Source organism: Tauraco erythrolophus, chromosome 4 (genome assembly GCF_009769465.1).
Source record: "Tauraco erythrolophus isolate bTauEry1 chromosome 4, bTauEry1.pri, whole genome shotgun sequence".
Classification (NCBI taxonomy): domain Eukaryota; kingdom Metazoa; phylum Chordata; class Aves; order Musophagiformes; family Musophagidae; genus Tauraco; species Tauraco erythrolophus.
Window position 1 is genome coordinate 17573088 of NC_141468.1, and position 15250 is coordinate 17588337.

A 15250-nucleotide genomic window follows, 5' to 3' on the forward strand; every position below is an offset into this window, starting at 1 on the left:
CTGTGGAACAGTGAGTTGGATTTGTAGTGCTTTTTCTGGGGAGTTGCTTTTTCTGGTGTGTTTTTTTTTTTTTTTTAACACTACAAATAATCATTTGCAGGCAAAGTGAGGGTCACTCCCTGGTTCTTTGCGGTATGTAGACCTGCTTTATACACCTGTTAAACACCTGTTAAAAATACTTCTTCCCACTTTCTGTGGTGAAACTGTGTGGACCTGGTGGTGTGGCCAGCTGTCTGTCTTCTCACTCGGGAGGGACTGGCATCACACTTGGAGACCAGGCAGGGCACCTCAGTCACTTCATGGTGATGTTGTCCACTCAGAGGTTTTGCTGAAAACTGTCCATGTTGCTGGGGAGTGAGAGAACTCATCTGGCAGCCTCATTTCCTTCAGGCTGTCAGCACAGCAACCCCTCCATACTGGTGGAGTTGCAGCCTTTCCCACCAGCTGAGCCACCTGCAGGACCCTTGCCTGGCCCTGCCTGGTTTTTAACAGAAGCTTGTATTCGGGGAATAGGCAGCCACCTTCTGCCTTGTGTCAAAATGTGTTTTGTTCCTTCTTTTTTGGGAGATATGAAGAAGATAATTTGACTGTCTGGAGCAGGACGTTGCTAGATCCTGAATCTGAAGACAGCACCCTCTTCTTTCCCTGCAGTATTTAGGAGAGTAGAGATTAGACCTGACATTGGCCTCTGAACGCTACTGGAATATAAATTGATATGAGCCCGTATTGAGTGGCCAGGATAGATGCAGTTCAAGTTTCTGTTGTTGCTGCTGTCTGTAGACAACGGTTGTGGGAGACCTTTGTTACTAGGGCAACACAGTTCCTGGGATGACGGTGTCTGCTCTATGCCTGTCTCTCCGTGCATGGTCTTGGTGTCCTGGGTGGGCAGGCAGCCAAGGCTGCAGTGCACAGACACGCTGCTCCTTGCTCATCGTTCACGCTGCCTGTGCTTCTCAGAAGTTTCTGGATGTACATTTGATTTACTAAGTGAGAGAGAAGAAATGCTCTTTGAGGGCTGAGAAAGAGAGATCCACCAGCAGTGTAAATGCCAGTATAGCCAGAAAGATGTAATAGTCCAGTCTCATGGAAATAACACAATTCCCGTTCTCTTCTGAAACTGCTACAAAAGGAGATCACTTAAGAAGCGTGAAGTGTTTAACTGCTGTGAGAACAGTTTGTTCTGCAGCCACACGAACTACCCCTTGCAATAGCAGAGGGACCTGTGGGCTAGCTAAGGACATAAAGATTATTGCCACAAAATACCTGTTTCTTTTTACCTTTTCTTTTTTAAAAGAAAAACCAGAACAATCCATGTTTACTGTGATAAAATACTCCTAATAAAGCCTGTGTGAATATAAGTCCATTGTACACTCAATATATGCCTATTACGTGCTGCCTTGGCAAGTAGGTAGAAACTGCCCTGCAATGGGTATCTTAGCAGGAAGGTCAGGAACTGAGTGATTCAAAGTTTTTTTCTCATTCAGTGTTCCTTTCATGGCAACAGTTCCAACTACAATTACAGTAAAATAAATCTCCACAGTATATGGTACAGCTACACTAATTGGCAGAAGAAAGCTTAGGATTATCTAATGAAAAAGGGTAATTATACTGCTGTGCTTTGAGATGTGAAGTGGAAAGAGGCTGAGACTACAGTACCTGCCCATAACACAGTGTGTTCCTGGGCAGGAACTGATGGAAGTGTGTGTGTGTCAGACAACAGTCATTGCAGCTTACTTGGGGGCAAAAAAAGAAAGGAACCTTTTCTCCCTTGTTCCCTCTGCTGTCCTTATTTCTGGGTCAAGTCAGAAGTGCTGGTGGAATACTGACTACTGGGAAAACTGACTTAAAAAATAATTCCTACAATGAAGTTGAAGAATTATACCACAGGGAATATGATGATGGAGATTAGAGAGGTGTAAAACCAAAATATCTTTCAGTTATTTGGTAGGCTTATGAACTGGTAATTTAGGAGGATAATATTATTGTTACTTTAAAAAAAAAAAAAATCAATTTCCTTTGACTACTGATTTAAGACTTGCATTCCAGGAGAGGTATAAATTTTGTTGCCTAACTTGCTGATGAATTTTGTATTTTTCAATATATGCATTCTCCCCTGCCCTGAAACAATTGCAGCCCATGCTTAAAAGTAATCGGTGGTTTGGTATTTGTGTGCATCTAGAGCTGGGTCTTCAAGAATGGTATGTTAGTAGATATGACTAAAGTGGAGACATTTTTTTGAGATACTGATGTTGTTATAAGAGAGTGGGTAAATAAGGAAGGAGATGGACGTGACAAATAAGTAGCCTTGTAAATAGTTCTGATCTGAACTTTGCAGCAGATGAATGTTAATGTGAAAGATCTTATCAAGCTTTATGGGTTCTTATTTATTTCAGGATAATGCCACCGATAACAGGATAATATCTGAATCTTCTGAGATGAATGAATTTGAAACTCTTACTGCCAAGTTCCATTTTGTTGATCTAGCGGGATCTGAAAGGTTAAAGCGAACAGGAGCTACAGGAGAAAGGGCAAAAGAAGGCATTTCCATCAATTGTGGTCTAGTAAGACTATACAATTTGTTTCCATGGGCTGTTGGTACCATCTTCTCTTTCTTTTTGGATCACTTGTTTTTAGTAATCCCTAAAGTAGAAATGCACCATGTGCAGAACAAGGACTGTAGCATGAGACTAACAGTGTATATTGATTCTCACCGAGTTCTGGCTTGCTAATGTTTTCTCTATTGTGCTAGTCCCTAACCAGCAAATTATAGTACTTATAACTGTTGTGACATACAGTTAGTTACTCTATCTCTACGATATCTTTTAAAAGCTATTCCTTTCACTTTTTTATTTTTTTATTTTTTTTTCTGGAAAGACCCAAACAATTGGAGAATGTTACGAGCAGTTTGCAAGGAGTACAGGCATGTGAAACGTGGACAATGAATAAGCTTAATTGATCAGTAAATGCTGGTTCTTTGTTATAGTTATGAAACTTAATGTAAAACAATCCTAGGCAAAATGCTTCTAAGTAGAAATAAAATCTTAAACATATAGCTTCTCTTCATTATTTTTTTTTCCCCCCGTGTACTGGCTCTCTATGCAGTTTTTCTAGTTAACTATATTAAACGTTTAATTATGACTACACTGAAAAGTGGGTCTAGTGATTATTAGTGAAGATTGTATTTTTATGTCTTTGAGCTACTTGACTGTGCAGAGGCTCTGTGCAATTCTCTATTAAAGACTTTAAAATACATGGTTATTTTAAATGTGAAAACATGCCTTTTTTATTGGTCTAGTGTGCAGTACCAGAGAGGGATTCTGCAACTAGAACTTTCTTAGTGATTCTCTTGCCATCATGACAGCAATTATATTTTGTAGTTATTCTGGTTATGTTATATGGATGAGAAAGAGAATTTAGTTGAATTTCATAATTGATATAAGCATAGAGCTAACAGAAATTTGGAGGTTTAGATGACACAGATGCATCCTTAACAAATACGGTACAGAATGCATGAAGGTGAAAATCGGTGTGAAAAAAGTAAAATTTTATGTGGTCATAAAACTTTCATTTACAGTGAATTCCAGCCTTCAGCTTTGGGAAACATATTGGAAGTGATTTAAACACTTCAAAGCAGTCTCACATTATAGTGTATACACAGTTCTTCGACTGCTGGATGCAGTAAGGCCATTTTCAAGACTACGAACTGGCTGTACAGGGTGCCATCTAGAGGAATGTTCTTTGATTTGGCAAATGAATAATCTGATGGAAATACATGTGATTGCACATTAAAAATAATTTTACAGCCAAAGTTAGGTTGTTTATAAACATGAATTAGACTCTTTCTTAGAAATGAAATAGGATAGCTATGGACTATGTAATTTCACGCTTTAAATGCTTAAATCTTCATCAGACATTCCTTATTTCATATCTGTAGAAGCAGTAAATCCTGAGTTGTGTGGGGGTTTTTTTTAAATTAATGCTCCATATCTTATTCTGAATCTAGCTTAAAGCGCATTGATAAAATTAATTTTAAAAAGAATATAGCTACTGCTAGAAATAGAGATTAAATGTTTACTTTTGTAGTAGTTCTGACTTTAGTTTGTGATTGACAGATGTCAATAGACAGTGCACACAAATTGTGCTAAGCACTTTGCACTTGCAGATACCAAACTGCAAGTCATCTGATTCACTGTTGATATCATGAAAGTTTATAGTTGTCTACTGTAAAATGTAAAAATCTTTGGAATTTTTCTTATTAGGTTAACTTTCATGAGTATATTCATTTTTTTAACAATGTGCAGACCTCAGTTTATAGCTGTTTGTAAAATAAAACTACTCAGGAACTGATTCTAACTTGTGTATTAAATGATTTGGTGTTTTATAGCTGGCACTTGGCAATGTAATAAGTGCACTGGGAGATAAAAGTAAGAAGGCAACTCATGTACCATACAGAGATTCAAAGCTTACAAGGCTACTTCAAGACTCTCTTGGGGGAAACAGGTATGAAAATGAGAACGTTTTATGAATTTAATTGTGAATAAGCATGAATGAGTTCATAATCTTCAGAAAGTAAAATGAACATTAAGCAATGATAAAAATAGCCACTCTTTTTGTCGGAGGGAGGTTCCAAAGATAAATTACTATCATGATAGAAAACGCTGGCAATGTAGGGAAAAGACTTTTAAAAAAGAGGCTTTTCGCATCGTTCTTTTCAGTGCTATTGTAGCTTTACTAGTCACGAGGCTTTGAGTTACTTGGGAGTTACCATTTCCAGGACAAGTCCTTTCCATGAAGATGTCTTTAGATTATAGACAGCGTAAATGGTAAATGTTGTTGTGTTACAGCCTTATTAATTGCAGCATAGTTTAAACCTGTGATGAGTTTCTCCTGCAGAGATTTTTTTGGTGTTGTGTTGTGTTTTTTTTGTGTGTGGTGGTGTTTTGGGGTTTTTTTGGTTTTTAATGGTGCTTAATCGTTTGCTGTGATTGCCATACGCAGGAGCTTGGAGTCAGCTTATGACAGATGCTGGCATGTTTTTGTAAAGGTTGTGTATCTCGGGGTGTGGTGCATATGTTGAGTTATCTCATGGATTAAAGCCTAATAAAAGCAAACTACTGTATCACCAGAATTGTTTGTAGGAAACTATTCTGTATAGTTCCTGCGCAGACTTGGGAGAGAGGCTTTGACCTCTGGAAGTTTTGTCTAAGCAAACATAAATTTATTAAAACAAATTTTATATTTGTAACATTAACATGTACACATATGAAAGAGGATGTAGTTGAGTATGCTTTAGCAAGGTAGTACTCTTATTCCTCTATTTAATCCGATATGGCTGACTGCTGTTTTTAGGAGGGCAGGAAGTTTTCTGGACATTTCACAAAGGAATAGGGAAAGGTGGAAGAGAATTCTTAAATCGTTGCTCTGCTTTTCAGAGAGATAACTTCAGCAGCACCTGGCAGCACTACAATGTGAGGAAAAGCAAAGAGCCAGACAGAACAAGTAAAGTAAAGGCTACTAGAATTTTCAGAAATGCTTAAGGGAGGAAGAAACTCAAGAATTATGAAAAAATCAGCAGAAATAACGTAGCTTTTCTAAGCTCTTTCTGGAAATAACTACAAATAGCATTTCTTGACTAAATTTTATATCAAATACACTAGCTAATGAACATTTTTTTCAAGCCACTTCTAAAACTGCAGTTTTGTTGAAATATTTTGACTCGAAAATGTTTTCCTATCTTATAGCTCTGCTACTCCCCCTCCTGCTCTTTAGGAGAAATCACAGTTTAGTATGCAATGTACAGATAACAGCTGCTATTCCAGAGCATTTACGCGGATATTCAGATATATTTTGTCTGTTTCTGACTGATGTTAAGTTTGTGGGTACCCCACACTACCACCACCTGTCTTTATTTTAGTGATATACATGTTAAGACATGTCAAATTAGCAGTTTGATGTTAAGGAAGATTTATACATATTGACATGATTCAAATATTTTCTTATCTATGATTTGGCAACCAAAAAGTGAGAGAATTTTAGAAATTTTAATAAATATATTGTTTTCCTTCTGGGAAATGAGAAAATTCCAAATTCTACTCTAGGTGTTACAGTCCGCATTATTGATTCTCTTTTGGAAATACATAAAAAATATTTTCTGGTAAACTATTCTAAAAAGATTACTGGTACACTATTCTCACAGTAATCTTGACTTTAAATATAGTACTGTAATAGTTCTGAAGCAGCATTTAAATATTAATGTTTCTTGAATTATTAAAGTAAGACTGGAGTATTTGTGGTTTTGGAAATGATTTTTATAATGTATAATATAAAAATTGAAAACTTTCATAACTTTGGGGGGTAGTTTAACGAAGTGGTAAAATAAAAGGAGTAGAACAGTTATTTTAACAACTAAATCATTATACAATTCAGTTAGGAAAGTAGAGTTCAAGTCATTCAGTCTTCAGACAGAACCAGTCATCTGAGTTTTAGAAAAGTAATCACACTCTGAACTGAAAGCACAAGTAAGTCCTGGTGTCAGAATTAAAAATTTGTTGTTCTTCTCGCATATTCTTATTTTGAGGACTAAACTTAGTTGCAAACCTGACACAAAGGTATGCAGAAAGTCTGAAGAAGAATTGCTGAAACAGAATCTTTTTTGTATCCTCAGGCTACTTCTGTAGTATCCATACTACAGAATCCTTTCTATATCCTTAGGCTAGTTACTTTTTCCAGTTTAGTTTCCAGGTGTGTATGGTGAAGGTAATTGCCTCACAAAGGATTTCAGGGATTAATTAGTTTGTCTCGATCTGAAATTACGAAAGGTGAAGATCTGAATCCGGTCTGCCTAATGCAGATGTTGCGCCATTGCTCTGGAGACAGTGCAGTCTTCCTAACGCAACCACCTAAGCTTTCCCATACAAAAGGGAAGTAAATTACTCTAAAGCCTGGTGGAGAGGACTCAGCCCATCAAATGTAGGTGTTTTCCATTATCTGTTGAGAATTTAGGCGATGTAGGCACCTTCAGAGTATGACCTACAGCTGGAGCTCTGGTTCTGACCCCTTTATACAGTTCTCATCTGATGTGAAATGAGAGTATGTTCCAGAGAGTGAGGGAAGGGACTCTAATTCCTCCATTTGCCTGTTGAATGATGAAACCACTTAGTTGGAATGCACAACTTTTTTTGCCTTTTTTTGCTTTTGTCTTGCTGGTCTGTCTGCTTGATCTTTCATTTGGAGCAGGGAGTGTGCTCTCACTCTGCATATCCCATGATGGGATGGCTAGAGGGTGTTGTGGGAACCCGAAAGGAAAATGGTTGTTCATAGTCCTCTGAGACTTAGAGCTCAGGTCCTGCTGCTTTTTATGGAAGTGCTCTAAGCAGTGATGGTATGAAACATGGAGTAAATAGTTATAGCCAGATGTAGTAAGAGTAAGTACTAGCTTTTGGGCTTCTGTTGGATAACAGGAGATAGTTTGCAGTGGAGAATTCAGACAGTTTGGATCTTGGTAGAACCCGAGGTAGACAATAGGTACCTTAGGCAGTTGTGCACATGCGTGGACAGCTATGTTGAGCATTCAGGCAACTTTCAGGTTAAGTAGGTAGGAACCTCAGGAACCAATGAGAGTAGGCGGTCTTGACTACTACGTTATCCAGATCACTGTCTAGGACTTAAGGTTGATCTTAAGGACTTAAATTTCAGTTTAGGTGTGATTAGGCAAACTGAATATAATTTGAAAAACATTTGTAGGAATACCAATTAATTGCTCTTATAATTTTACATGTAGAACAATTAATGATCTAGCATCTCTTATGGTCTGCTAGGGTGATACAAGTTGTAACAGTGGTGAACTTTGTGGTTGACAGTCTTCTACTGTGAGTTAGGTAGAGGAATATTTCCACAAAAGTTATGAAGTCACTATTCTTGTTTCACCACCTACCTGAAGACCTGTTAGGTTCTCTCTACTCTTTTTGTTCTTAATGTGTAACGCTGACCTCTATGTTTGTAACTTACAGTCAGACTCTCATGATAGCATGTGTGAGCCCTTCAGATCGAGACTTCATGGAAACCTTGAACACATTAAAGTATGCCAATCGGGCACGGAACATCAAGAACAAGGTGGTGGTTAATCAGGATAGGGCTAGTCAACAAATAAATGCTTTGCGCAGTGAGATTGCAAGGCTACAGATGGAACTCATGGAATACAAAACAGTAAGTTTATCCTCTTAGGACTACTTCTGCTTTAAAATGCTTGCAGTTCTACAGCTTCTTTTTCTGTTGGCTACTTCCACTTCATACACTAAAAATGTTTGAATGGCAACCCTGACTTAAACAACACTTCTGATTCCAGTGATTACCAAATGTTTTTACGAAACTTAGATTGCATCCCCAGAGAAAAGATAAATCGGTGAATGCCAATGATATCAACAGATGCTGCATACTGTTTGCTTTTCAAAAGGCAAATATTGACCTTGTCATGCTCAGCAATAAGAAATAGTCACTTCCAAAGCAAAAATGACCACAATTTAGATTGGCACATAAATTAATGTGAACAGTTATCGTGTGTTGCTTTTAAAAACTTAGCAGACAGCTAAAACAATTTATGTTTTTAAAAATACATTTTAAATTATGTAACGTGAATAGTCATACTACACAATGCCCATTTCTTCCTGAAATTTTAAACAAATAATGTTTTCCAGCAATAAATGTGGTTACCAAACAGTGTCCTCCTCCTTTGTTATCTTTGAGATAGTATTCTGATTTGATAAAGAATTGTCTTCTTGTTTCTTAACCTCTTCAAGAACTTGTATGTCACACTATGATGGAATTACGCAGGACCCAAATGCTAAGGGGTTGGCCAGACATCAATGTTTGGAAAACTATCTATTTATCCATTGTTTTAAACTTTTTGAGAGAAGATTATATTTTGCTATCTATTTGGAATTTCAAGTAATCTGTGGATTGCCTTTGCCAAGTTAAAAATTTTTCATATGTAGGGCAACCTTTACTAGTAACAAAATACATTTATTTTCTTAAGGGTAAAAGGATTATAGATGAAGAAGGTGTTGAAAGCATCAATGACATGTTTCATGAAAATGCGATGCTGCAAACAGAGAACAACAACCTACGTGTTAGAATTAAAGCAATGCAAGAGACTATTGATGCACTGAGAGCCAGAATAACACAGCTTATGAGTGATCAGGCCAACCAAGTGCTAGCCAGAGCAGGTATGCCGTGTGTGCGTTGTGTGTGGGGGTAAATTGCTTAATAAGTTCATGACCTTATCAGTTATACGTTCTTGCTTCATGGGTCCCTTGGAATGAAGTGATGCCTTTGTAACAGTGATGTAGGACCTGCTTTGGCAGGGGTGGGCCCCCATCTAATTCTTTCCTCTGTTTCTGCAGACTTCTATTAATAGAAATAGTTTGATACCCCAACTTGACCATTCATTTAGGACTATGAGCAACATGAAATCATAGAATCATTAATGTTGGAAAGGACCTTTAAGAGCATCAAGTCCAACCTTCAACCCAATACCACCATGCCTACTAAACCAACCTGTGCCAATGTAAAGAAATTTTTCCTAATATCTAATCTAAACCTCCCCTGGCACAACTTAAGGCTGTTTACTCTCGTCCTATCAGTAGCTAGCTGGGAGAAGAGACCAACACTGACCTTGCTACAACCTCCTTTTAGGTAGTTGTAGAGAGCAATAATGTCTCCCCTGAGCCTTCTTTTCTCTGGCTGAACAACTCCATTTCCCTCAGCTGCTCCTTGTAAGACTTATGCTCCAGACCCTTCACCAGCTTTGTTGCCCTTCTCTGGACACACTCCAGCACCTCCATGTCCTCCTTGTAATGAGGGGCCCAAAACTGAACACAGTATATGAGGTGTGGCCTCACCAGTGCTGATCACTTCCCTAGTCCTGCTGGCCACACTGTTTCTGATACAGGCCAGGATGCTGATGCTGCTCTTGGCCACCTGGGCACACTACTGGCTCATGTTCAGCCAGCTGTCAGCCAGCACCCCCAGATCTTTTTCTGCTGGGCAGCTTTCCAGCCACTTTTCCCCAAGCCTGTGGTATTGCATGGGGTGGTTGTGACCCAAGTGCAGGACCTGACACATGGCCTTGTTGAACCTCATACAGTTGGCCTGGGCCCATAGATGCAGCCTGTCCAGAACCTTCTGCAGAGCCTTCCTACTCTCAAGCAGATCAACACTCTTGCCCTGCTTGGTGTCATCTGCAGACTACTTAGGGAGCACTCACTCCCCTCATCCAGCTCATTGATAAAGATATTGAACAAGACTGGCCTCAATAGTGAGCCCTGGGGTACACCACTTGTGACCAGCTGCCAACTGGATGTACCTCTATTCATCACAAATCTCTGGGCTCGGCCATCCAGCCAGTTTTTTACCCAGTGAAGAGTACACCTGTGTAAGCTATGAGCCACCAGCTTCTCAAGGAGATGCTGTGGGAGACGGTGTCAAAGGCCTTACTGAAGTCCTGGTAGACAACATCCACAGCCTTTCCCTCATCCGCTAGGTGAGTCACCTGGTCATAGAAGGAGATCAGGCTGGTCAAGCAGGACCTGCCCTTTATGAACCCATGCTGGCTGGGCCCAGTCTCCTGATTGTCCTGCACATACCCTGTGAGCGCACTCCAGATGAGCTGCTCCATGATCTTCCATGGTACTGAGGTCAGGTTGACAGGCCTGTAGTTCCCCAGATCTTTCCTCTGGCCCTTCTTGTAGATGAGTGTCACATTGGCAAGCCTCCAGTTGTCTGGGACCTCCCCTGTTAGCCAGGACTGCTGATAAATGACAGAAGGTGGCTTGGCAGGGTCCTCTGCCAGCTCCCTCTGTACTCTTGGGTGGATCCCACTCAGCCCCCTGGACTTGTGAGTGTCCGGGTGGTGTAGCAGGTCCTTGACTGCTTCCTCCTGGATTATGGGGGCTTTGTTCTGCTCTCCGTCCCTGTCTTCCAGCTCAGGCTGAATACTCTGAGGGTAAAAGGTCTGACCATTAAAGGCTGAGGCAAAGAAGGCATTAAGTACCTCAGCCTTTTCCTTGTCCTTGGTGACAATGTTCTCCCCTGCATCCAATAAAGGGTGGAGATCCTGCTTGGCTTTCTCTATGTGGAATAATACCTTTGGATAGCAATTACTTGTATGCTTAGCTATACATGGACTTAAATATTTTGCTTTGAGTGAGAACCTGGACACAGACGGGTGAATGTTGGCTCACTTCACCTTCTAGAATAATCAACCAATTGACTTACCATGACTGCATTGTTCTGGTGCACAGTTTGTCAGGTTGCTTTAGGCTTATGGTACATGCATTGTTAAAAGGTGCCAATATGGAAAACAAATGAAATGGGAAAAGGTACTTGTAATAATTCTGATCATGTGACACAGAGGAACCAAAAACTTAATGCAGCTTAAGGAGGAAATATATTTTACAGATCAGATAAGATCTCAGTGTGTAGCCCGTATGACTGTTTCATTTTGGTACCTTGTGCCTAGTAACTATATTCAGATATTTATACTGTTATTGTCCTTTCTCAATCTTTCTCTTTCCCCCACCCTCTCTTTCTGTCCTTCAAAGGAGAAGGAAATGAAGAAATTAGCAACATGATTCATAATTATATCAAGGAAATAGAAGATCTCAGGTATTTGCATGATATGTATTTGAACAATTTTTATTAAAAAACCTCACAAGAACTAGAAGTGTTAACAAGTAAATACTTTAGCTGCTTTCCTGTGTGGGCATTACTTTAGGACAGTGGTTCTTCACCTTCTAAGGCCATCTGGTGTTGCTCTTGGCCACAGAAAATGACAATGCTGAAGTTGAAGCTGACAATAGAAATTGAAGTAAGATGTTGCATAAATAATTATGATAAGTTGATATAGTTGCACAAAGGAAAACAAAACTTGAAAAAATTGTTTTATGATAACTTTATAACCTCATATAGAAACGATAGTACTGAGAAATTACTTGTTACTATTTAGTGTTTAAAAAAAATCTGTTTTCCTTTAATGCTACTTAAAATCTAAAATATTTTAGGTATTTTATTTCTCTATTTCTTGGAGGTGCATCATGCAAAAAAAATTATGTGGCCTTTTCCCAGTTAGTGTTAGAGCCATATAATACTGTAGCTTTTGTGTAATGTATGTATATATACAGATATATATCTGTACATATATCTGTGTGTATATTTATATAGACATTTATATTCTAAATATTTATATTATAAATATTCTAATATTATATTTGTATTCTAAGGTATATGATATACATACAATATACATAACTTGTGTAAAATGGTCTCATCAAGGGATTTCCTACGCTTATATTTTGTGAGACTTCACCTTGGTTTGTAGTTTCTTTTTAAACTGAAGGTAATGCATTGCAGTTACAGATGCTAAAGAATATACATCTCATGCATTAGCAATACTTGTGATTCATGGTCTACAATTCTTTTTCTTTTAAGAGCAAAATTATTAGAAAGTGAAGCAGTGAATGAAAATCTTCGACGCAACTTGTCAAGAGCTTCAACAAGATCCACGTACTTTGGTGGACCATCAGTGTTTTCTGCTTCTATGCTTTCTTCAGAGAAAGAGACAATGGAAATTCTAGATATAGCCAAGAAAGATCTAGAGAAGCTGAAAAAAAAAGAAAGGAAAAAGAAAAAGAGGTGGTTTATGAATTATAATTCTGTTTGTTTTCTCTTTATTAGTAGAGAGGTGTATGTTTTTAACCACTGAAACTTTAAAATTCATTTGTTGTTGCTGTGTGGGTTTGGATCCTAAATTGCTGTTCCTTCAAACCCTTTTACACATTGAAGTTATAGGTGTTTTTCTTTTGCATCTTTTCTTCCAGTGAAGTATGCAGTATTTGTAGAATGAATGTCTCTGTAATGAGTTTATCTAGATAATTAGTAACAGGTGCTCTCCATAAATTTTGATAATTTAAATTTTTTTTTTAAATGCATCTGAAATTCAACAGATGTTTTCAAAAACAAAAATTATAAACTTTTTTCTACTGTATGTCAAAACTGAAACAGCTTTCTGAAGAAAAGATATTCTGAATAGCTGGGAATTCTTTGGTAGCTCTCGGAATGGCTTCTTTTGCTTTGTCTTTCTGCTTTTATGAATGTTTTTAATTTGAGGTTTCCTAATTCTCTGCAACATCATGCTTTGCTGTTTTTTGCTGTCAAACTTCTCATCTACTAAAATGCTCGTAGACATTGATATAAATGCCTGTTCAGACAGCAGTTAGTAAAGCAAGGATCTGTTTGTGTGCTCCGAGACTTTCATTCCATTAGAGATCCTTCCCTTTTCCTTTAAATTTTCCATGCTTCTAATATGTTGGTCTTTCTACTAATGGTCCTTCAGACTTCTACAAGTTCAGAGTAAAACGAAAACAGTATAAGCCTGAAATGCAGCTGAAGTATAAAGTAGATTTGAGTTAGGGATATCTGCAATTCAAAGTCCTGTATCTATAAATCCATTCACCACACAAATGTCTGATACTTGTAGAGATCACTTATTTTAATAACAACTGAATTCTTCATTTGTGTATCATTTTTCAGGAAGCTCTTAATCTTTTCTGGGGATTTTGATAGATTTTGTCTTGTATTTGTAGGAACTTGAGGGGAGGATGGAAGTAATAAGCGAAATCAACAGAATGTTCTGGCCTCTCTTCAGCCAGACACTCCAATATGATCTTTAACTGTAAACGCAAGAACAAAAGAGATTTGATTTCGTATGTTTCAACACATTTTAAAATCAAGCATGCATTTAAATACATGCTTAAATAGAGCCTTAGTTCTTAGGTTGGAATGTGAGTATTAGGTAGCAGATAGGATTGTGACCAGAAAACAGGTAAAGGTTACTAGATATACTGAATAATATCTCTTGTTGTTGTAGAAGATCCCTTTAAAAAAACATTTGGAAGTTTTACCCTATGTACAGTAGTAAGCAAAACACATGTTGTTCATTTTAGTCTTTTTTTTTCCCTCAAAGAAGCTTCTATGTCCAGTCACACTTGCTCACACTAGAACAACAATCTTGTGAATCAGATAGTCAAGTGGTCTGATCCAGAAGTAGGCACTACTTACCATAAACTATTTTTGAGATCAGTTTTCTATCCTGCTATTATAGAATTAGAGAACTGTAGAAAAATTTAAGTTGGAAGAGACCTCTTCATGGTCCAGCCTCCATCTTAAAGTGAGTCATGTGCTCTATAGAATGGTGTCATGCTCTTCAAAGTGCTGGTGAGGTTTGAGTCTATCTACTGGCTCATCTGCACACTGCTTTGTAATAAATGTTTAGAAATTTCTGAGGTGCATTTGTTAGGAGAAAAATTCTGTAGAAGCTAAGAAATGTTAGAATTTGAGGGATCAGACATATAGCCTGTCAGACTTGTTATCTGCAGAGTGCTTCTATCTAATTAATGAAATACAAAGCCTTTGTTCAGGATATATCACTGTGGATTTTTGTTCAGGAATTGGCAATGGAAATACTAATGTGTTGCAAAGGGACAATTTAAATTGCAGTTTGGTAGGGATTCTTTGCTCTACTTCTGTCTTCTACAGGCATTTAGCTGCTTTTACTGTACTATTTCTTTTAAAGTTGTCTAGCGTTTTCCTATTAAAATGGAATCGCTAAACCTAGTTACTGGTTCTGCCTCATCTGCTACCTTTCTTGATGTCTTCGTTTCCTGGTTATGGGTCAGTATGATGAAAGGTGTATAATTTTAAATACATGCTACTTATCTAAGTTGTGGTAAGCTAGCCTGAAGATCTAAGAGCCAGTTTCTGAGTGAGCAACAGGTATGTACTGCTATATATCTGTAGCCTTTAATAAGCACCTGTCATAAAGTTTATTGGAAACAGTTTACCTGTTTTGGCTACCAAAATACTGTCATGCTTGATTAGAGTGTCCCACAGTGTGACCTACTCACTAGAAGCCCCAGAGCAAACCTCCCATGTCCCTGTCAATCATTAGTCAGCCTTACATACCTGGTAACCTTTTTTGACTGTTGTCTTTTGACTTTCCTAACCTTTTTTAGACTAAATTAGTGATAAAATTACATGGAGTTCAGTGTGTTAGCTCCTAGCTGATACTGAAGGAAGATGGCAGGCAGTGTAAGGTGAAAAGGCAACAACAGCTCTTGTTCAAAAATTGCTCTTAATGGGAACATGAGGAATTTTGATAGCTGTTGAAATTTAAGCTATCTCTACACTTATATATCAT

At 38.1% G+C, this 15250-nt stretch overlaps 1 protein-coding gene across 1 annotated transcript in view; it reads left to right on the forward strand.

The window, feature by feature from the left end:
- The window catches only part of KIF21A (kinesin family member 21A), a 94460-nt gene that overhangs the window by 44914 nt on the left and 34296 nt on the right, over nucleotides 1–15250 (forward strand). Inside the window, exons 6-10 of the mRNA XM_086609871.1 lie at nucleotides 2394–2561; nucleotides 4385–4500; nucleotides 8010–8205; nucleotides 9032–9221; nucleotides 11598–11661. Coding sequence (XP_086465997.1) covers nucleotides 2394–2561; nucleotides 4385–4500; nucleotides 8010–8205; nucleotides 9032–9221; nucleotides 11598–11661 — 734 coding nt within the window. The remainder of the gene's footprint in view (nucleotides 1–2393; nucleotides 2562–4384; nucleotides 4501–8009; nucleotides 8206–9031; nucleotides 9222–11597; nucleotides 11662–15250) is intronic.